Raw genomic sequence first — 23,328 nt, 5'->3', positions numbered from 1 at the left:
GCATGCAAGGGCATCATCAGGCATAACTAAAAATGAGGTGCCAAGCTAGTGAAACTACAACACAGAACTACCTGCATGCTAAACAGTGGAAGCAGCATGCAACAGACAGAGCTAAGCATTCCCACAGCCATCTTCAGCCAGAAGTGCCAAGTGGATAATCCATCTCAGATCTGAGTGTCCAGAGATCTCTCATGTCATGGATAACAGCTTTTAGCCAATTCAATTCACTCAATTTGATGTCAAGGAATGGCTGAAAGCCCTAGATACTGTTGGCTTATTGGCTCTTAACACAAACGTATCAAACACAATGAAATGATTGGTGATCAAAAGGGTATGTTATTGCAGAATAATAGGATTTCACAGGAGATCTTCATACACATGTTACCTGCCGATCAATACTGCTCCAAATACTATATCAAATGTTGACTTGCATCACTTCCTGTGATGATGTATGCCAAACTATTTACATATTCAGCAGTGTGTTAATCAGTATGTTAAACTGCATGCACTACAAAGCAACATAATAAATAAATACAGCAAAGGCTATGGCTCTCGAAAACATTCTGACTCTAATGCTAAAGACTTGTGCTGCAGAACTAGCCGCTAAGCCAGCATTTGTTGCCCATCCCTAATTGTCCTTGAGCTAAGATATAACAGACCCTTCGGTTCCGCCCAGGTTTGGTAGCAGGGCTGGGTGAGGGAATAAGCTCTATTTTCCGACACAGCTCAATGACCTTCCATGTCTATTCTTGAGGACGGATGGGGATGAGGGTGGAGCTCTTGGAGTAAGCGGCTTTGTAGTTGGTGGCTGCCAGTGGCCAATGGTATCTCAGGGTATTTGGAAGTGGAGGCATTGGCAGTGAAGATGGCGACGGCTGTGCTTAGGTTGACTGGCTGCTCAGTTACCCTGAGCAGAGTGAGGATGACAGTTTCGTGTCCAGCTGTTCGGACTTTCTCCGTCTTTAGTGTCCATAATAACTGCTACACGTCTCGGCTCCTGGACACCCAGCGGCCGAATAGCGCGGGAGGGCTCCGCCTTACCGGCAGCTGCAGAAGCGGACAGGTAGAGTGAGTGAGGGTAGCCCAGCCCATGGAGGGGCTAGTGGTAGAGTTGGTTAGTGGTTTATGCAAGGGCCTGGGCTCTGGCTCAGGTCTCCCATCATCGTCTCCGAGCACTAGGAGGGGTGGATGGAGTGCTGCGGGCACCAGTGAACAAACTGAATCCTTGGGAAGTTTTTAAAGGCAGGAAAGTAAAACCGTTTAAGAGAAATTTCCGTGATTAATGGCTCGTTGGCTGCAAGATTCAGTATTGATGGTGGAGCTGAGGAAATATTCCATCATCAGAGGATTGGCGAGATAGACTGGTGCAAGACTGGAATAATTCCCTAAATATGGGGTATGATAACATATTGCAGTGATAATTGAGACCTGGCTCAGTAAAGGGCAGATAAAAGCAAAATACTGTGGATGCTAGAAATCTAGAACAAAAACAAAAATACCTGGAAAAACTCAGCAGGTCTGACAGCATCTGCGGGGAGGGGTACAGTTGACGTTTCGAGTCCGTATGATCCTTCATCTGGGGTCATATGGCCTCGAAAGGTCAACTGTATCCCTCTCCGCAGATGCTGTCAGACCTGCTGAGTTTTTCCAGGTATTTTTGTTTTTGTTTCAGTAAAGGGCAGGACTGGGTAATAAATATTCCTGGAGACAACAAGGTACTCTGGAAAAAGAGGGAAGGGGGAACAAAGGAGGCAGCATTGTAGATTAAGGAGTACATTATAGTGCTGGAGAGATAAAATGTTGTACAGAATCCGTTTAGAGCTAAGAAACAATGGTGGTACCATTACATTGCTGGATGTATTCTACAGGCCGCAAACTTATGGAAAAGATATAGAGGAAAACATTTGCAAGAAATTAGAGAGGTGCAAAAATTACAAAATGGGAACCTATTCCAATATGGACTGTGACAGTAATAGTGTAGAAACTCTTGCCCTTCTCTGTCCTTTAGAGTTACCATTCAGGATAATTTTCTACATGGGTATGCCCAGTCCAGTGAGGAAGGAGATATTGCTGGACCTGATCCTGAGGAACGGTGTGAGTCAACTGGATTACAAGTCAGGAGGGGACCATTTAGGGGACAGCGATCATTAAGTTTAAGTTAGTTATAGAGGAAAATGAGGAGCAGCCCAGAGTAAAAATAATTATTTGGGAGAGGACCAACCTCAATGGCATGAGAAAGGACCTGGCCCAGATGAATTGGAAACAAAACAGTAACGGAACAATGCACTCCCTTTAAATCGATGGTTTGGGTACAGTTAAGGTGCACATTGACGGGAAGGGAATGTCAGGCAAACAACTCTAGAGCTCCCTGGATGAGGAGAGAGAGTGAATAATAATTGAGAATCAAGCTGAATATAGAGAGTTCAGTGGAGAAGTGAAAAACAAATATGAGAAGCAAAAAGAGGGTACGAGAAGAGACTGGCAGCTAATATAAAAGGAAATTCTGAAGTCTTCTACAGTGATACAAATAGTAAAAAAGAGGAATGGGGGCTGATTCAGGATCTATAAGGGAATTTACACTTGGAGAAGAGGAGAATGACTGAGATACTAAATGAGCACTTTGCCTCTGTTTTTGCCAAGGAAGAAGATGCTGCCCAAACCATTGTCAAAGAGGACGTAGTTGAAATACTGCATGGGCTAAAAATTGATAAAAAGTATTAGGCCACCAGGACTGGATAGATTGCGTCGAAGGATACTGAGGGAAGTAAGGGTGGATATTGTGGAAGCACTGGCCATAATCTTTCAGGATTTTAGAATACAGCAAAGGAGGACCAAGAAACTGATAAAGGGAGAATAGGATATGATTATAAACTAGCAGAAAACAGAAATGGACTGCAAAAGCTTCTATAGGTATGTTAATAGGAAATGTTTGGCTAAGACAAATGTGGGTCCATTAAAGGCAGAGGCAGGAGAATTTATAATGGGGAATCGAGAAATGGCGGAGAAGCTAAATTATTACTCTGCCTTCACTGAGGAAGATACACGAAATCTCCCAGAATTAGATACTCAAGGGACTAAATTAAAACAAATTAGTATTAGTAAGAATGTTGTATTGGAGAAATTAATGGGACTGAAGGTTGATGAATCCCTGAGTCCTGATATTGTACATCTGAGTTTTGAAAGAGGTAGCTATGAAGATAGTGGATGCATTGGTGATCATCTTCCGAATTCTATATATTCTGGAATGGTTCCTGCAGATTGGAAGGTAGTGCATGTCACCACCCCCCCCCCCCATTTAAGAAAGGAGAGAGAGAGAAAACGGGACTACAGACCTGTTAGCCTTGCATCAGTAGTAGGCAAAATGCTAGAGTCTATTTTACAGGATGTGATAAATGGACACTTAGATAATAATGATCTGATTGGGCATAGTCAGCATGGATTTATGAATGGGAAATTATGTTTGTTGAACCTGTTGGTGCCTTTGAGGATGTTACTAACAGAATTGATAAAGGGGAGTTGGACCACGTAATATATTTGGAATTTCAGAAAGCTCCTGATAAAGTCTCCCACAGGAAGTTGGTTAGCAAAATTAAGCACATAGGATAGAAGATAATATACTGGCATGATTAAGCATTGATTAACAGGCAGAAAACAGTAGGATAAATGTGCCATCCTCGCACTGGCAGATTGATTAGTGGGGTACTGCAGGGATCAGTACTCAAGGCCTCAGCTGTTCACAATATGTATCAATGATTTGAATGTGGGGTCCAAATGTAATATTTCCAAGTTTGCAGATGATACAAAGCTGGGTGGGAATGTGTGTTGTGAGAAAGATGCAAAGTGGCTTCAGGGGGATTTGGACAGACTTAGTGAGTGGGCAAGAACATTGCAGATGGAATATATGTGGGAAAATGTGAGGTTATCCACTTTGGTAGGAGGAACAGATGTGCAGAGTATCTCTTAACTGGTAAGAAATTAAAAAGTGTAGATGTACAAAAGGACCTGGGTGTCCTCATCATTCAGTCACTGAAAGCTAACATGCAGGTGCAGCACGCAATTAGGAAGGCTAATAGTATGTGAGTCTTTATCGCAAGAGGATTTGAGTACAGGAGTAACGAAGTCTTGCTTAAATTGTATAGAACTTTGGAGTACCTGGAGCATTGTGTGCAGTTTTGGTCCCCTTACCTTAGGAAGGATATTATTGCCATAGAGGGAGTGCAACGAAAGTTCACCAGGCTTGTTCCCCAGATGACAGGACTGTCTTATGAAGAGAGATTGGGGAAACCGGGCCTGTGTTCTCTAGAGTTTCGAAGAATGAGAGGTGATTTTATTAAAACCTATAAAATACTGAAAGGGATAGACAGGGTAGATACAGATAGGATGTTTTCCCTGGTTGGGGAGTCGAGAACCAGGGGACAAAATTTCAGCATAAGAGGGAAGCTGCTTCGGACCAAGATGAGGAGAAATCTTTTGACTCGGTGGGTTGTGAATCTTTGGAACCCTCTACCCCAGAGGGCTATGGAAGCTCAGTCATTGAGCATCTTTGAAGCAGGGATTGATAGATTTCTAAATACCAATGACATAAAGTGATTTGGGAATAGTGTGGGGAATAAAGGCATTGAAGTGGACGATCAGCCATGATTGTGTTGAATGGCGGAGCAGGCTCGATTGGCTGAATGGCCTATTCCTGCTGCTATGTTCCAATCCTCTTTGTATGCAGTGGTGGCACCAGAAAACTGGAGAATTGCGAATGTTACACCCTTGTTCAAAAAAAGGCTGTAAAGATAAGACCAGTAACTGCAAACCAGTCAGTTTAACCTCAGTGATGGGAAAGCTTTTAGAAACTATAATTCAGCGCAAATTTAATGTCACTTCGAAAATGTGGATTAATTGAGGCAAACAAGCACAGATTTGTTAAAGGCAAATTGTGTCTAACTAACTTGCTTGGGTCTTTTGATGAGGTAACATAAAGGGTTAATGAGGGTAAAAGGCATTTGATAAAGTGCTATGTGATGGGCTTGTCAGTAAAATTAGAGCCCATGAAATTAATGGGACAGTAGCGGCATGGATATGAAATTGGCTGAGTGTCAGGAAATGGAGAGTAGTGGTGAAAGGTTGTTTTCAGACTGGGTTCCCTGGGCCTGTGTCAGTTCTTATCTTGATTTATATTTATGACCTAGACTTGTGTGTGCAGGGCACAATTTCAAAATTTGCAGATGACACAAACCTTGGAACTGCGGGGAGTATAGTGATAGACTTCAAAAGGACATAGGCTCCTGGAATGGGTGGACAGGTGCCAGATGAAATTTAATGCAGGTAAGTGTGAAAGTGATTCATTTTGGTAGCAGAGTTCAAAATGTATGGGGGCGGCAGGCAAATTCACCCTCAAGCCCCCAAAAGCCTTGTGAAAAATCAATGACAGGTGACAAATGAGAGAAGTCACCTCCTCCCCTGACGTGGGAGAGACAGAATCTATGAGGAGCCTTTCATCAAATCACAGATTCGGTGTGTCTCATTGCTCCAGCTCCTCCAATCACAGGTTCCCTCTCTCCCACCTTTGTTGCTCCTCAAGAGTCAGCATCAATGATTGGAGGAGCAGCAAGGTGAGAGGGAACGCGTTGGTGGAGTTGGAACATTTATTCTGGCTGGCCCTGTTGCCGCCCACCACTCACTTCAAGAGAAGGCCATTTAGAAGGGAGGTAAGAAATGGTTTCTGCCCACCGAAACCTGGACCCTCAACTGCAGATCCCCAAAACCCTTACTTGGACACCCAAAATCTGGATGCTGACCTCCTGAACCCTAATTCAGGACAACCAAAACTCAAGCATCTCTAAAATATAGATGCAGAGCATACTTAAACTTGGATTCAAACGCTGCAAAATCTTGACTCTGAGCCCACAAAACATGTACCCAGATTCTCTACAGCCTGGACCTGTACCTTTCAATACCTGGAAATCCCAAAACCCAGGGCCTCACAACCTGGATCTGGAGTACCCAAAACATGGATATGGCCTGAAAGATGGACCTGAACTACCCAAACACAATCCCAAAACAAGGTCCTGGAATCTCAAAAACCCAGACCCAAAACCACCAAACCCTGATCATTCAAAACCCTGGAGCTCCAAAAACTGGACCCAGACCCCAAAAGCTAGACCCACCAAAACCTGGATTTGGTTTCTCAAATCCAACTTGGACCAAGGCACACCAAAACCCGAACCCAAACCTCTCAAAAGCTGGACCGTCACAAATTGGAACCAGACAAGGCCAAGATCCATTGAAAGCAGGACTCAGACCTCCAAATCCTGGATGCAGGATTTGAGAACCCAAAACCTGGACCCAGAATCCCCTAAAATACAGACCTGCATATCAGACTGGGGAAATTAAAGATATTTTGGATATCCAGCATATCTCTGTTTTTATATTTGTGTACAGACTTTCAATGTCCTTTGTAAAAAGGCATTGGGGGTATGGTTAGTTCATTTTTAAAAATTCATTCAAGGGATGTGAGCTTCACTAGCTGGGCAAGCATTTATTGCCCATCCCTAGTTGCACTTGAGAAGGCGGTGGTGAACTGCATTCTTGAACCGCTGTAGTTTATGTGGTGTGGTGCACCCACAGTGCTGTTGGGGAGGGAGTTCCAGGATTTTGACCCAACAACAGTGAAGGAACAGTGATATATTTCCAAGTCAGGATGATGAATTACTTGGAGAAGAACCTCCAGGTGGTGGTGTTCCCATTTATCTGCTGCCCTTGTTCTTCTAGGTGGTAGTGGTCGTGGGTTTGGAAGGTGCTGTGGAAGGAGCCTTGGTGAATCCCTGCAGTGCATCTTGTAGATGGTACACACTGATGCTACTGAATGTTTGTGGATGTGGTGCCAGTTAAGTGGACTGCTTTTTCCTGAATGGTGTCCAGCTTCTTCAGTGTTGTGGGAACTGTACACATCCAGGCAAGTGGGGAGTATTCCATCACACTCTTGACTTGTGCCTTGTAGATGGGGGACAGGCTTTGGGGAGTCAGGAGGTGAATTACTCGTTGCATGTTCCTAGCCTCTGACCTGCTCTTGTATCCACAGTATTTATATGGCTAGTCCAGTTCAGTTTCTGGTCAATGGAAACCCCCAGGGTGTTGATAGTGTGGCATTCGGTGATGGTAATGCCATTGAACATCAAGGGGTGACGGTTAGATTCTCTCTTGTTGGAGATGGCCATTGCCTGACACTTTTATGACGTAAATGTTACTTGCCGCTTGTCAGCCCAAGCCTGGATATTGTCCAGGTCTTGCTACATTTGGACATGGACAGCTTCAGTATCTGAGGAGTTGCAAATGGTGCTGAACATTGTGCAATCATCAGCGAACATCTTCACTTTTGATCTTATGATGGAAGGAAGGTCATGGATGAAACAGCTAAAGATGGTTGGGCCTAGGACACTACCCTGAGGAGCTTCTGCATTGATGTCCTGGAGCTGAGATGACTGACCTCCAACAACCACAACCATCTTCCTTTGTGCTAGGTATGACTCGAACCGGTGGAGAATTTTGCCCATGATTCCCAATGTCTCTAGTTTTGCAAGGGTTCCTTGATGCCACACTCGCTCAAATGCGGCCTTGATGTCAAGGGCAGTCACTCTCACCCCACCTCTGGAGTTCAGCTCTTTTCCATGTTTGAACCAAAGCTGTAATGAAGTCAGGAGCTGAGTCGCCCCAGTGGAACCCAAACTGGGCATCAGTGAGCAGATTATTGGTAAGCAAGTGCCGGTTGATAGTACTGTTGATGACCCCTTCCATTACTTTACTGGTGGTCAGGAATAGACTGATGGGGTGGTAATTGGCCGGGTTGGATTTGTCCTGCTTTTTGTGTGCAGGACGTACCTGGGCAATTTTCCACATAGCCGGGTAAATGCAAGTGTTGTAGCTGTACTGGAACAGCTTGGCTAGGGGCACTGCAAGTCCTGGAGCACAAGTCTTCAGTACTACTGTTGGAATATTGTCAGGGCCCGTAGGCTTTGCAGTATCCAGTGCCTTCAGCTGTTTCAAGGTGTCATGTGGAGTGAATCAAATTGGCTGAAGACTGGCTTTTATGATGCTGAGGACTCTGGAGGAGGCCGAGGTGGATCATCCAATTGGTACTTCTGGCTGAAGATTGTAGCAAATGTTTCAGCCTTATCTTTTGCACTGCTGTGCTGGGCTCCTCCATCATTGAAGATGGGGATATTTGTGGAGCCTCCTCCTCCAGTGAGTTGTTTAATTGTCCCCCACCATTCACGACTGGATGTGCCAAGACTGCAGAGCTTAGATCTGATCCGTTAGTTGTGGGATTGCTTAGCTCTGTCTATCATTTGCTGCTTACGCTGTTTGACATGCAAGTAGTCCTGGGTCATAGCTTCATTTTTAGGTATGCCTGGTGCTGCTCCTGGCATGCCCCCCTGAACTCTTCATTGAATCAGGGTTGATCCTTGGCTTGATGGTAATGGGAGAGTGGGGGATAGATGGTAATGGTAGAGTGGGGGATATGCTGGGCCATGAGGTTACAGATTGTGTTTGAGTACAATTCTGCTGCTGCTGATGGCCCACAGCGCCTCATGGATGCCCAATCTTGAGTTGCTAGATCTGTTTGAAATCTATCCTATTTAGCACGGTGGAGGGTCCTATTTAGCACGGTGGAGCGTGTCCTCAATGTGAAGGTGGGACTTTGTCTCCACAGTGGTTGACTGTGCGGTGGTCACTCCTGATACTGCCATGGACAGATGCATCTGCGGCAGGCACGTTGGTGAGGATGAGGTCAAGTGTGTTTTTCCCTCTTGCTGGTTCCACCACCACCTGCCGCAGACCCAGTCTAGCAGCTATGTCATTTTGGCCAGCTCGGTCAGTTGTGGTGTTACTGAGCCACTCTTAGTGATGGGCATTGAAGCCCCCCACCCAGAGTACATTCTGTGCCCTTGCCACCCTCAGTGCTTCCTCCAAGTGATGTTCAACATGGAGGAACACTGATTCATCAGCTGAGGGAGAGTGTTACGTAGTAATCAGCAAGAAATTTCCTTGCCCATATTTGACCTGATGCAGTGAGACTTAATGGGATCCGGAGTCGATGTTGAGGACTTCCAGGGCAACTCCCTCCTGACTATGCCACTGTGCCACCACCTCTGCTGGATCTATCCTGCTGGTGGGACAGGACATACCCAGGGATGGTGATGGAGTCTGAAACATTATCTGTAAGGTATGATTCTGTGAGGATGTTCGTCAGGCTGTTGCTTGACTAGTCTGTGAGACAGCTCTCCCAATTTTTGCAGAAGCCCCCAGATGTTAGTAAGGAGGACTTTGCAGAGTCTACATGGTTGCGATTGCCATTGTCGTTTCAGCTGCCTAGGTTGATGCCGGGTGTTCCGTCCGGTTTCGGTGGTATGTTTACATTAAAAACACAGAGTGCTTCTGTGCTAAGGGATTCAAACCTATGTCTCATTAAAGTATGGATGATTATACGAGGAGGTTCATTTGCTTGGCGAAAGAAATCACTGCAATGTGAAGTAAAGCATTCGTTATCTGATGTTTAACTTGGTGCTGCAGAATTAATTTGTGTATTCCCTTGTTGCACAGTTGGACTTTTAGAAGGTAGTATCTTGACATTTGTCAGCATTCACTTTAAACAGAAATATTGAGGGAGAAAGAAATTTGAAATTGGCAGAACAAAATCAAAGAATTCTGTAGAGTGCTAATTGTTTGCAATTCATTTTTAAAAGGGTTGAAGAAGTAGTTAGAATTTTCATTTTGAACCATGGAGTTCAAATTAACAAAAACCTTTATAAATTCCAAGTTAAAAGATTTCATTATATATTACATAAATATACTGTCTTTTATGTTTATGCTACCTTCTATCTAAAGGAGGAAACCCTAACAACATTCAACACACATACAGAAGGTAATGTTACTATGTGACTGCATCACCTAATAAAGGAATTGGTGAGAATGAAAAAGGAGCCCCTGAAAACCAACAAGTTGTCCTTGAGAGAATCTCAACAAGAGCCTTTTTGTGTGTGTGTGTGTGTGTGTGTGTGTGTGTTGGGGGGGGGGGGGGGGGGGGGGGGGGAATTGACTCCTGTTTGTAGAAGGAATGAGGAGAAGCAATACAAGATAAAGGGTACAATTCCAAAGGGGCTGCAGGATCAGTTAACTTGGGGTATATGTGCAGATATCATTGAAAAAGCTAGGGCAGGTTGAGAAAGCAGTAAAGAAAGCATATGTGAACCTGGGCTGTCTAATAAAGGCATTGAGTGCAAATGCAAGAAAGGTTTGACAAAACACTGGTTTGGCCTCTTAACTGGAGTATTGTGTGCAGTTCAGGGCACCACACTTTGGAAAGATTGTAGGCATTAGAGAGAATGCAGCAAAGTTTCACAATGATTCCAGGGATTAGGAACTTCAGTTACATGGATAGATTGGAGAATCTATACCTGTTTTCCTTGGAGAAGAGAAGAATAGAAGTAGAGTTGATAGAGGTCTACAAAATGATGAGGGGTTTGGACAGAGTAGATGGGAAGAAGCTGTTCCCAATGGTGGAAGGATCGATAACCATAGGACACTGATTTAAGGCGATTGGCAAAAGAAGCAATGACAAGATGAAGAAAAACTTTTTTACGCAGCAAGTGGTTAGGATCTGGAATGCACTGCTTTGGATCCAAGCATGGCTTTCAAAAAGGATTTGGATAATTATCTGAAGAAAAAAAGAATTGCAGGGAAGCGTCAAAGCAGTAGGACAAAGTGAGTTGCATGTGTAGAGAACTGGCATGGACACAAAGGACTGAATGGCCTCCTTCTAAAGTGTAAACATTCTATGATTTTATAAGGTTACCTGAAACTATGAAGTGATTTAAAGGCGATGAAACATAGAATGGTCACAGCACAGAAGGAGGCCATTTAGCCTGTGACCAGCATCTTGAACTTGATTTGCTGGAACAAGGGACTTCTAGTGGGAGAGGACTTGGCCATAGAGCTGATTAGAGAAGTTTGTGGCATGGTGTGGCCCATGAAGATAATATTTGCTACTGCTGTCAGGGAGGGTTATAACCAGATTGGCAGGGGGGAGGAAATCTGACTGTAGATTCAGAAGGAAGAGAAGCAAAACTAGAAATAGGAAGCAGAAAATTCATAAACAAGCATAGTCGGCTGAGGCAACAAAGACAAAAAATAGACAACAAAGCAATTGTTCAGTGATCAGTGCTATGTACTTCAATGCAAGGGGTATTGTGAATAAAACAGATGAGCTGTGGACACAGGCACTTGGATGTATGATGTAGTTGCTACTGAAATGTGGCTTGAAGGGAAGGAATGGCAGCTTGAAACATTCCTGGTTTAGGGGTTTTCAGACACGATGAAGGGGCATGTAAGAGGTAGTGGGTCACAATATTAGTTAAAGAAACAGCTGTGATTAGGAACATATGCGAGAAGGAGCATCAAAAGAGGCCAGATGGGTTGGAGGGGGAATCAAAAAAAGGAAATCAGACTGCTGGCAGCATACTATTGAATACCCCCCCCCCACCGCCGCCCCACCCCACCCCCTCAATAGTCAGGTAGAGATAGAGTAAAATTATAGGCTGAGAAGTGCAGAAACAATAGGGCTGTCATTGAGGATTTCAGCTATCCTCATATTATCTGGGATTAATTAAGTGTAAGAGATACAGAGAGTGCAAAATTCTTAAGATGTATTTAAAAGAACTTTTTTAGGTAGTACTTAGCAAACCCAATAAGGGAAGGAGTAATTTTGGACTTAGCTTTAAGAAATTATTCTCGGCAAATGGAAGGCACATCAGTGGGGAGAGCGTTTTAGTGGTAGTAATCATGATTTAGTTAAATTGAGTAATTTTGGAAAATGATAGACCGAGATTGAAAATTTTAAAGTGGGAAAAGTCCAATTTTACTAAACTGAGATGTGATTTGACAATAGTGGATTGGAAACAACAATTTGAAGTTAAATCCAAGTCAGAGCACCAAGAGACATTCAAGCAGGAGTTAAGAGAGTTCAGAACAAATATGTTTCTAGAAAGGTCAACAGTGGGATTTTCAAATCTAGGCCTCCCCTGGATGTCAAAGAGCATACAGAGCAGGATAAGGCAAAAAAAAGCTTGTCAGAGCCAAGAGCTCAATGCTCCAGAAAGCCTAGAGGAGCATAATAAGCGCAGGGCTTAAAATAGGAAAGGAGATTAGGAAAGCAAAGAGAAGGCATGAAAAAACATTGGTAAGTAAAATCAGGGCAAAGCCGAAGATCTTTAATAAACATATGAAGAGCAAGAAGATAATGTTAGGAAATAGAGATAGTTAAGTAAGTTATATTTGTGTTTTTTGTGGGTGTTAGGAATGAGCTTTAGCTGTAATGTTTAAGTTTGATTTGTATTTCTGTATCTGTGTTAAGAAAGATCAAATTGAGTTTTAGTTTCATTTTAAAAGGTGCCTGCATCTCTAATGAGAGTTTTACGACTGTGACAGCTAAGCTAAACAAACAAGTAGAGAAAGTGGGCTGTTGCCTCGCAACAAGAACCCAGAGAGGCAGGTCCCTCCCACAGACACACACAGAAATTACTCAATTACTCGCACACAAAGAAACAGCAGTTTTCCTTTCAAATTTGAAGACAGCTGCCAAACAGAAGCCATCTAGAAGGGACAGGTAGCCACTTCCAAGCTAAAATTGGGTGAAAGTAGCTGCCAGAGAGAGACTGGAGCAAAAGGGACAGCTAGCAAGTCCCAAGCTAAAGAAAAAAAACCCAAAATCCACGGGAGTGGAACAGTCCCAAGCAGCCTTTCTAGTCAAAGGAAGGACAGGAACCTGCAATTACTTGGGCTATTCCTTCCTCCCTTCTAAACAGTGATTCAACGTTAGCAATCCTCTGGCATTGTGACTGTAGCCTGAATGTAACCTGGAAATAGGTCTTGTTCAGTGAAGTTAAGAGTGAGGGGCAGAGACGGAGGCTCCAAATTTCAGATTTAGAGACAAAAGCTGCAGAAAACAGATTTAAAGTGAGAACAGCTTGCAAGAGGCCAGAAGGTCCAGAAAGACAACTGAAGGTCTCTAACTCTTTGCTATGGGCATGTGAAGCTGTGGTGTATTGTTGATGGCTGAATTAGAGAGAGAGAGTGCATGGAAGAAAGCTTGAATGCATGTGGTGATCCAGGGGAGAAGAACATCGGAAGGAAAGTTTGAAACCCTTGAGGTGAACCCTTACGGAAGGCGTCTGAGAGAAAGTAAAAAAAATAAAAACAAAAAACTGCGGATGCTGGAAATCCAAAACAAAAACAGAATTACCTGGAAAAACTCAGCAGGTCTGGGATCATCGGCAAAGAAGAAAAGAGTTGACGTTTCGAGTCCTCATGGCCCTTCCACAGAACTGAGTGAATATAAGGAGAGGGGTGAAATCTCAGCTGGTTTAAGGTGGAGTGGGGGGGTGTGGTGTGGTTGTAGGGACAAGCAAGCAGTAATAGGAGCAGATAATCAAAAGATGTCACAGACAAAAGAACACAGATGTTGAAGGTAGTGATATCTAAATGAATTGTGCTAATAAAGAATGGATGGTAGGGCACTCAAGGTACAGCTCTAGTGGTGGTGGGGTGGAAAGACTAGCAGGGCATAAAAGATTTAAAATTAATGGAAATAGGTGGGAAAAAAAAATCTATGTAAATTATTGGAAAAAACAAAAGGAAGAGGGAAGAAACAGAAAGGGGGTGGGGATGGAGGAGGGAGTTCAAGATCTAAAGTTGTTGAATTCAATATTCAGTCCGGAAGGCTGTAAAGTGCCTAGTCGGAAAATGAGGTGCTGTTCCTCCAGTTTGCGCTGGGCTTCACTGGAACAATGCAGCAAGTCAAGGACAGACATGTGGGCAAGAGAGCAGGATGGAGTGTTAAAATGGCAAGCGACAGGGAGGTTTGGGTCATTCTTGCGGACAGACTGCAGGTGTTCTGCAAAGTGATCGCCGAGTTTACATTTGGTCTCTCCAGTGTAGAGGAGACTGCATTGGGAGCAATGAATGCAGTAGACTAAGTTGGGGGAAATGCAAGTGAAATGCTGCTTCACTTGAAAGGAGTGTTTGGGCCCTTGGACGGTGAGGAGAGAGGAAGTGAAGGGGCAGGTGTTGCATCTTTTGCGTGGGCACGGGGAGGTGCCATAGGTGGGGGTTGAGGAGTAGGGGGTGATGGAGGAGTGGACCAGGGTGTCCCGGAGGGAACGATCCCTACGGAATGCCGACAGGGGTGGGTGAAGGGAAGATGTGTTTGGTGGTGGCATCATGCTGGAGTTGGCGGAAATGGCGGAGGATGATCTTTTGAATGCGGAGGCTGGTGGGGTGATAATTGAGGACAAGGGGGACCCTATCATGTTTCTGGGAGGGAGGAGAAGGCGTGAGGGTGGATGCGCGGGAGATGGGCCGGACGTGGTTGAGGGCCCTGTCAACGACCATGGGTGGAAAACCTTGGTTAAGGAAGAAGGAGGACATGTCAGAGGAACTGTTTTTGAAGGTAGCATCATCAGATCTGACACTTCTCTTCCCTTCCTTGACCTGTCTGTCTCAATCTCTGGTGATAGACTGTCCACCAGTATCCATTACAAGCCTACTGACTCCCACAGCTCTTCACACCCCGCTTCCTGTGAGGACTGCATCCCATTCTTTCAGTTCCTTCGCCTCCGTCGCATCTGTTCTGATGATGCTACCTTCAAAAACAGTTCCGCTGACATGTCCTCCTTCTTCCTTAACCGAGGTTTTCCACCCACAGTCGTTGACAGGGCCCTCAACCGTGTCCGGCCCATCTCCCGCGTATCCGCCCTTATGCCTTCTTCTCCCTCCCAGAAACATGATAGGGTCCCCCTTGTCCTCACTTATCACCCCCACCAGCCTCTGCATTCAAAGGATCATCCTCCGCCATTTCTGCCAATTCCAGCATGATGCTACCACCAAACACATCTTCCCTTCACCACCCCCTGTCGGCATTCCGTAGGGATCGTTCCCTCCAGGACACCTTGGTCCACTCCTCCATCACCCCTACTCCTCAACTCCCACCTATGGCACCTCCCCATGCCCACACAAAAGATGCAACACCTGCCCCTTCACTTCCTCTCTCCTCACCGTCCAAGGGCCCAAACACTCCTTTCAAGTGAAGCAGCATTTCACTTGCATTTCCCCCAACTTAGTCTACTGCATTTGTTGCTCCCAATGCAGTCTCCTCTACATTGGAGAGACCAAATGTAAACTCGGCGATCGCTTTGCAGAACGCCTGCGGTCTGTCCGCAAGAATGACCCAAACCTCCCTGTCGCTTGCCATTTTAACATTCCACCCTGCTTTCTTGCCCACATGTCTGTCCTTGACTTGCTGCATTGTTCCAGTGAAGCCCAACGCAAACTGGAGGAACAGCACCTCATTTTCCGACTAGGCACTTTACAGCCTTCCGGACTGAATATTGAATTCAACAACTTTATAGATTTTGAACTCCCTCCTCCATCCCCACCCCCTTTTTGTTTCTTCTCCCTTTTTTCTTCCAATAATTTATATAGATTTTTCTTTTCCCACCTATTTCCATTAATTTTAAATCTTTTATGCCCTGCTAGTCTTTCCACCCCACCCCCACTAGAGCTGTACCTTGAGTGCCCTACCATCCATTCTTAATTAGCACATTCGTTTAGATAATATTACCACCTTCAACATCTGTGTTCTTTTGTCTGACATCTTTTGATTATCTGCTCCTATCACTGCTTGCTTGTCCCTACAACCACACCCCCCCCCCACTTCTCTCTCTCTCTCTCTCTCTCTCTCTCCCATGCCCCCCCCCCACCCCAACTTAAACCAGCTTATATTTCATCCTTTTCCTTATATTCACTCAGTTCTGTGGAAGGGTCATGAGGACTCGAAACGTCAACTCTTCTCCCCCGATGCTGCCAGACCTGCTGAGTTTTTCCAGGTAATTCTGTTTTTATCTGAGAGAAAGTGTTGCTTTTGGAGAAGACTCGTAGGCAAGTCTTTGGAGAGTGGAGATTGGAAACCCTCTTGTGAAGGATGGAGTTTAGTGAGATTGTTTGGCTCATGATGTGACAAGCATCTGGGGGAGTTGAGGAGCGATCCATAACATCTAATTGAGGTGGCATCTGTCACTTGGTTTCAGAGTTTCTGACCATGGTTTACATGACTGTGTACTTACTGTTGGCATTAGAGTATGCGATAGCTTTTATAACTTGTATTATCCTTACAAATCAGTATATATCTGTAAAAATATAGTTTTGGGTGAAGGAGTATTGTAATATAGCTCATCTTTTCTTGGTTTAATAAATGTATTATGCTTTTGTTGAAAGTTCGTTAGCTGACTCCAGTGACTCTGTTCCGTAGCCCCTCCCCACGTATCTAAACAAACAAATAAAAGTTGGGATCTATCAAGCTGGGTTCCATCCTGCGACCAGGCTTATCCAGTGGTAACCTCAGCTGGGGATCATAACAATAACCAGGTAAAGATTAGGGCCAATTAGAGACCAAAAAAGTAACTAGTGTGTGGAGGTCCAAGACATTGGACATGACTCTTAATAAATACTTAGTATCTCTTTTCACAAAAGAGAGGGACAAAGCAAACATAATAGTTAAGGAGGATGTGTGTGAAATATTGGATAGAACAAACATAGTGAGATGGGAAATATTAAGGGGTTTAGCATCTTTGAAATACATAAATTACCAGGCCCGATGAACTGTGTGATTGCTAAGGGAAACAAAGGACGCAATAACGGAGTCTCTGATCATTGTTTTCCAATCCTCCCTGGCTACAGCCGCAATGCTGGAGGATTGCTAACGTCCTATCACTGTTTAGTAGGGAGGAAGGAATAACCCGAGTAATTGCAGGCCAGTTAGCTTAAACTCAGTGGTGGGCAAAATTCTGAGACACGGTATAAATCATTTAGAGGGACTTGGATTAATCAAGGATGTTCAGCAATGATTTATTAAGAGTCTGACTAACTTGTTTTGAGGAAGTAGCGAGGAAGGTTAATGAGAATAGTGTATGTGTAGTCTGTGGATCTTAGCAAGGATTTGGCAACATTCCACATGTCAGACTGATGAGTAAATTAAAAGTTCATAGGATCAAGAGAAAGTGACCAGTTGGATTTGAAGCAAGATGGGAATGCAAACTGTGAGGGGGTCACAGACTGCAAAGAGATATGGACAAGTTAAGTGAGTGGACAACAAGGTGGCAGATGGAGTATAACGTGAGGAAGTGTGAGGTTATTCACTTTGATTATAAGTATAGAAAAGCAGAATACTTTATATAAAAAAAGCATGAAACTTGTAAATGTTGATGTTCAGAGAGATTTGGATGTACTCATACAAAGAAAACAAAGTTAACACAGGTAGAGCAAGCATTTAGGAAATCCAGTGGTGTGTTAGCCTTTATTGCAAGGGGATTGGAGTACAAGAATAAAGAAGGCTTGCTAAAATTATGAGGCTTTGATGAGACCACATCTGGAATACTGTGCAATTTTGGTCTCCATATTTAAGGAAGGATATACTTGTTTTGGAGCCAGAGTAGATAAGGTTCACTAGATTGGTCCCTGGGATGAGAAGGTTGACCTATTATGAGAGGCTAAGTACATTGAGTCTATCTTCTCGAGTTGAAAAGAATGAGAGGTGATCTCATTGAAATGTTCAAGATGATAAAGGGACTCAGCAGGGTAGATACTGAAACAAGCTGATTGTTTAGAACAATGATAAGAAATTTCTTCACCCAAAGGGTTGTGAATTTTTGGAATTCTCCACCCCAGAAGGTTGTGGGTATTGCCATCATTGAATATACTTAAGGCTGAGATAGACAGATATTTGGTATCTCAGGGAGCGTGGAGTTGTGGCCCAAGATCAGTCATGATCATATTGAATGATGAAGCATGCTTGACAGGCCATATTTTTTTCTCCTGCTCCTATTTCTTATGTCCTTATCCAAAATTGACTCCGTGGCAGGAAACAAAGGATTATGGTCGATGGATATTTTTGTGACTGGCAGGCTGTTTCTGTGGGGTTCTTCAGGGCTCAGTACTGGTTCCTTTGCCATTTGTGCTATAAATATCAATGAAATTGGACACAGTTATAGGGGCCATGATAAAGACGTTGCAGATGATGTGAAAATTGGCCATGTAGGTGACAGTGAGGAAGAAACCTTTAGACTGCAGAAAGGTATCAATGGCTTGGTTAGGTGGGCAGGAAAATGGAATTCAATCTGGAGAAGTATGAGGTAATGTATTTCAGGAGGATAAACCAGGCAAAGGAGTATGTAATAAATGGTAGGACTCTGAAAAGTGTAAAGGAACAGATAGACCTTACAGTCTATGGCTACAGTTTCCTAAAGCTGGCAGGAAAGATAAGGTGGTTTGGAAGGCATACGGGATGCTTTTCTTTTATTGGTTGTGGCCTAAATTATATGAGCATGGAGGTTATGAGGAAGAAGCTATTTCAATTAGCACACAGGGCAATAACTGGTGGTAGGGGGCATAGATTTAAAGTAATTGGTGGAGGGATTAAATTGGACATTGAGTAACTTTTTCACTCAGAGTGGTAGGGAACCTGATGCCTGAACGAATTCAGGTAGAAACCCTTATCGCAATCAAAAAAAACCTTGGACTTGCACTTGAGGTGCTGTAACCTACCAGGCTGTTGACCAAGAGGTTATATTTATATATGGGGCAGGAATTGCCTGATTAAAAAGAACTTACCTTCCATTTTGCCTTCTTCCATCGTAGTGATCCAATGTTAATAGAATTGTTGACTAATCATAGCAAACACAGTAGTTGTGTTTTACAATTTACCACGTGTAAATGCATAATTTTCTAAAGGTGAAAGATAAGTAACTTTTTTAAAAAAAAGCCAATACCATTTTTGGTACTTGGATAGTGTGCAAAGCTAAACATGTAAAACAATTTGCTGAAAGCACTGGTTAGGCCAAAGTTGTAGTATTTATAGTTTGGGGTACCTATAGAAAGGTCATTGATGTTTTGCAAACGAGAGTGTAGATTCACTAGGATGATACCAGGGATGAAGAGACACTTGAAAGTAATGCTGTTTCATTCTTGAGCTAAGCTGAATTACAAAGTATTTAACATTTTTAAAAGTTGATGGGATTTGAATAAAAAACCTATTCTGTCTATTTGGAGAGTTGGTGACTAGGGAGTCATCAACATAAAATTGTTGTTGGGAGAGAATGATTAGGAAAAAGTTCCTTGTATAAATCAAAGCAAAATACTGCAGGTGCTTGAAATCTGAAATAAAATAAAATACAGGAAATGCTGTAAAGTGACTCCATATTCAACACTGAGTTCAGCAGTTTCAGATCATCATCTCTGTCGCCATTTTTTTGAACAGCCAATATTGATGATGATTCCACTACTGTCATTTACATCTCCACTATACCTCTTTTTGCTTCTTTGTTTGCCCTATTATTATCCTCTTCTTGCCTCACACTATCATTCCTTTTGTCATTTAATCTCTCCTTCCACCTACCACAGATCTCCTGTGTTGTCAACACCTGTGCCAGTGATGTCAGCCTAAATCATGGCGTGTATTGGCATGATCAATGTCATTTAAATACATCATCTTATTTAGTATTTTCCTTAGTGTAATGGTACCAATACCCTAAATAAACTAGTGACAATTGATCTCTGAAATCAATGAAGTACTGAACCAACAGAAGAGATTTTAATGCAGAGCAGGAGACAGATCAGAAGTTACTTGAGATTACTGCCACTGCAGGAGCTGAAAGGAGGCATGGAAATTTCACTCAAAGATTGATGCAATAAAATGTACTAATCAGAGAATAAAAAACTGATAGGCAGAAGAAATTATTGCTTGTCTGGCCTGCAAATGTTTGCTGATGAGGAGAAATGTGTCCTTAATAAAGAGAAATTCCATTCTCTAGCACACATTCCTCAGCTAAATGAGGAGCAGAAATAAAACTGAATTTTAGTATCAGACTGCCTTTATTGAAGTTGATTTATTACTTAATACTAGTTGCCTAGTTCTGTACAGATGTAACAAGCACTTTTCTTGTGTGTGCAGATTAACCTTGCATTCTGTCAACCTTTTCGCTGCTTTTGCTCAGATGGCAATACTGTGGAGGGGCGACTGATTTACACTGGAAATTTGGCCAGAGCAGTACTTGGTAAGAGATTAAATCCTTCTTAATTTTAGCATTATTTCCAAATATTTTATACTGTAACGATGAAACTTTTTTTGATTATGAAATTAACACTTCTTCTCATGTCAAATATCTCTCTTTATTTTGTAGGGGTGAAGTTCTTCTCCTACTCCACCAGTATTTTTAGTTTTTGCGTGATCCCTTACATACTCTTGCAGTCTGGTCTTGGAATTCAGAGCCCTGCATTACAAATAGCTTTCTGCGGCACAATGGGATTCTTTACTTTTTTAAGTCCTATGATATTGCACCTCCTCACCAAAGGTTATGTGGTTCGCCTATATCACGATGCGAAAACTGACAACTATACAGCAGTCACTTACAATGTTCTCCTCCAGCAGAAGAAAACTGTTTTCCATCAAAAGGATGTGAAGGTTCCGGGAGTCAGCAAGATGTTCACCACATTTTATGCAAACAAAAAGTCACTGCTAGTAAATCCAGTGCTTTTCTGGCATCCAAGTGACTATAGTCACCTAATGGGTTATGATCAGCCCTTCTCCTTTAATTTGGATGAACTAAAAAAGTAATGAAAAGTGAAAGAATTAAACATTGGCAAGAAGAGGTTACTTCTACATTTTGGGTTTATACAGTAAAACTTGCTTTCTCTGTCTTCGTCGGTAGTCAGCCAAGTACTCTTTTTCATTTCATGCATTTTGTTTGAGCAAGAAGAACTCCCTGTGCTAAAACAAAAAAAATACTGCAGATGCTGGAAATCTGAAATAAAAACAGAAAATGTTATATCACTCAGTAGATCAAGCAGCATCCATGAAGATGTTGGGCTGACATTTCGGGTTTATGACCCTTCACTGGAGTCCTTGCTGAGGACAGATCTGGTATCTGAGCTGTTGAGTGTTTCTAAATGTTCTGTTTTTATTCCTGTTATATACTGTTCTAGTAAATATTATTTACAAATTACTTTTAGTGTTTTTTCCCCTGTATAATCTCCACCCATTTGAAGCTGTCCAATAAGGTGTGCTTGTGGCCATTTGAGAACTGACCTGAGTATCTTCTCTAACTTTAATTTTCTGCTGTTGACCAGGAACCAGCTGTGATCAAGAGGATAAGCAACTAACTCACCCTGGCCCCTACCATTATTGCTTTGAACTTGTTTTTGGAGGTTGTGGGAGCATTTTTTTTAACAAAGAAAAATTCCATTCCTTAGTAAATATGTTCCTCAGCTAAATGAGCAGAATTAAAACTGAGCATGGGGTGCTAGTGACTGAAATTTTAACATCTGACCTCCTTTATTGAAGTTAAAAATGTATTGCTTGATCCTAGTTGTCCAATTCTGGCACTGACCCTGTATCTCATATCCCTTGCTTCTGTAAGGAAATACCTGGTTGAGAACAGGAAACAGGAAAGTAATGACAGAGATCAGATCTCTTACTGCTCCCATGCCACCTCATTTTAATTGTTTCTCTTTCCCATCTTTGAGAATTTCACTTAAGTGAGAGCTTCAGGCTTGTGACTGAAATGGCACCCGAATATGCTGACCAATGGGACACTAAGAAATTACTTTTCATTGTTGGTTTTCCTAAGCTGTTGGAAATGTTCTGTACGTATTTCTAAAATACTTGTTCATTTGTTTAGTTTCTGTAAAATATTGGTTTGGATGGTGTAGTAACTGTGTAGAGGAAAAAAGTACCATTTGTTTCTATTGCACAGAAATCTTGTACAATTACATTTTCCTGAAGATCAACTAATAAATATACAACAGTGACAATAGGCTTTATTTTTTCTTAAATACTGTTTAGAGATATGTACTGACCTCTTATTCAGATTGTGAAAACCAACAGATATTTTACAGAGTTATTTTTTTATTATGCCCTATTGGTCAGCAAATTAAGGACTTGTCAACAGCTTATGACAACAGCTGATTACGCAGTGAATGTAAAAAGGGTGCCAATTTCACATTGGGGTAAAAGAAAGACTTGCATTTTTATCGTACCTTTCACAGCCTAGGGACATCCTAAAGCACTTTAAAGCCAGTTTAGTACTTTTGAAGTGTAGTAATGTACGAAACGTGGCAGCCATTTTGTGCATAGCAAGCACCCACAAACAAATGTGATATTTACCATATTTTTAAAAATAAGGTTGCAGCTAAAAGTGCAGCTTACTTTCCTTTTCATGTTAGGATTCTAGTTTTCAATAAAAAATATGTGGAACAACCTGATTATGGGTTGACTCTGTGTGGAGTACAGGTTTAACAAGTTTCCAGGGACGTTATGTGCATTCAAAACTACTTGTTACTTATTTAACATGACTTAAAATCTGTGAACTTAACTAATAATGCATTTGCTAACCAAATAATTTTTCAGTGTCTTTTCATTTCACTGGAATAAGGTCTATGGAATTGGTAAAGACTGATTCATTACAGGGATAATTCAGTAGTTAGCATCGCTAGTTAGTACTTAAAATCCTTTTAGAATTTACACTTTTGCCTATTCTCCAAGTTTTTGCTGTACGTCTGGTTGATTACCTATTGTCAAGACTACATGACTCCTGCTGTTAAGAGCAGGCCAGGATCTGTGGGTAAATGGCTTCATGACAATTATTGTATTTTCCTGCAAGCAGGGATGTGCATTGCTTCCAGTTGGTACCTCTGCATTGTAACTCAGCTGTGTTCCTATTTACTTTTTGAGTATTGCTGAAAAAAGAGACAGCTTTGTTGAAACTTTTCATCTTGCACTCATCAAGACAATTTGCAAGAATACTAAATGTGAAGGGAACAACAATTTATACTGTATGAGAAGAGATGCTGATTGGTAGAACAGTTGCCATAGAGAATGCTTGACAGTTAACTGTCAGTCACCAACTGGTGCATTCTCTACCAATGCTTCTACCAATCAGAGTATGCTTGCCAACCAATCAGCACTCTTCTCATACAGTATGATTGTTGTTCTCTTTACATTGGTACTCCTGCGAATTGTTCTGATGAGTGCAGGACAGAAAGTTTCGATAAAAATGTCTTTTTTTTTTTAAGCAATTTATTTTTTTTCTTCGCTTTTTTTTAAAAAAACAAACTTTTTGTGTAAGTATCCATTAGTTTTGGGACAGGAACTTTGACACAGGGAGGAGGAAAGCTCTTAATTTGATGTGGATGTTGATGGAGATTTGAAAGAAGCACTTTTTTTCAGCTGCGGTT

At 42.4% G+C, this 23,328-nt stretch overlaps 1 protein-coding gene across 2 annotated transcripts; it reads left to right on the top strand.

The window, feature by feature from the left end:
* Nucleotides 1–838: 838 nt before the first annotated feature.
* tmem70 (transmembrane protein 70) lies at nt 839–22,351 on the top strand. 2 transcript variants are annotated; one of them, XM_041189461.1, is made up of 3 exons: nt 839–1,063; nt 20,048–20,150; nt 20,277–22,351. In XM_041189461.1, exons 1-3 carry the CDS (start codon nt 866–868, stop codon nt 20,708–20,710), a joined length of 735 nt encoding a protein of 244 aa, XP_041045395.1. In that variant the 5' UTR covers nt 839–865; the 3' UTR covers nt 20,711–22,351. The 2 variants fall into 2 exon arrangements, with proteins under 2 accessions (XP_041045395.1, XP_041045396.1); XM_041189462.1 differs by lacking the exon at nt 839–1,063 and adding an exon at nt 4,485–5,316.
* The last annotated feature ends 977 nt before the right edge of the window (nt 22,352–23,328 follow it).

The sequence above is a fragment of the Carcharodon carcharias genome, chromosome 6 (assembly GCF_017639515.1).
Source record: "Carcharodon carcharias isolate sCarCar2 chromosome 6, sCarCar2.pri, whole genome shotgun sequence".
In the NCBI taxonomy this organism is placed as follows: Eukaryota; Metazoa; Chordata; class Chondrichthyes; order Lamniformes; family Lamnidae; genus Carcharodon; species Carcharodon carcharias.
Note: the sequence above shows the minus strand (reverse complement) of the source record. Positions and strands in the feature narration are given on the sequence as shown.

Excerpts from the sequence above, each read along its gene's own strand:
- tmem70 (XM_041189461.1), top strand. The coding sequence starts at position 866 with ATGGCGACGGCTGTGCTTAGGTTGACTGGCTGCTCAGTTACCCTGAGC. Across the intron at positions 1,064-20,047 it reads GCAGCTGCAGAAGCGGACAG|ATTAACCTTGCATTCTGTCA; the intron begins GTAGAGTGAGTG and ends TTGTGTGTGCAG. Across the intron at positions 20,151-20,276 it reads TTTGGCCAGAGCAGTACTTG|GGGTGAAGTTCTTCTCCTAC; the intron begins GTAAGAGATTAA and ends TTTATTTTGTAG.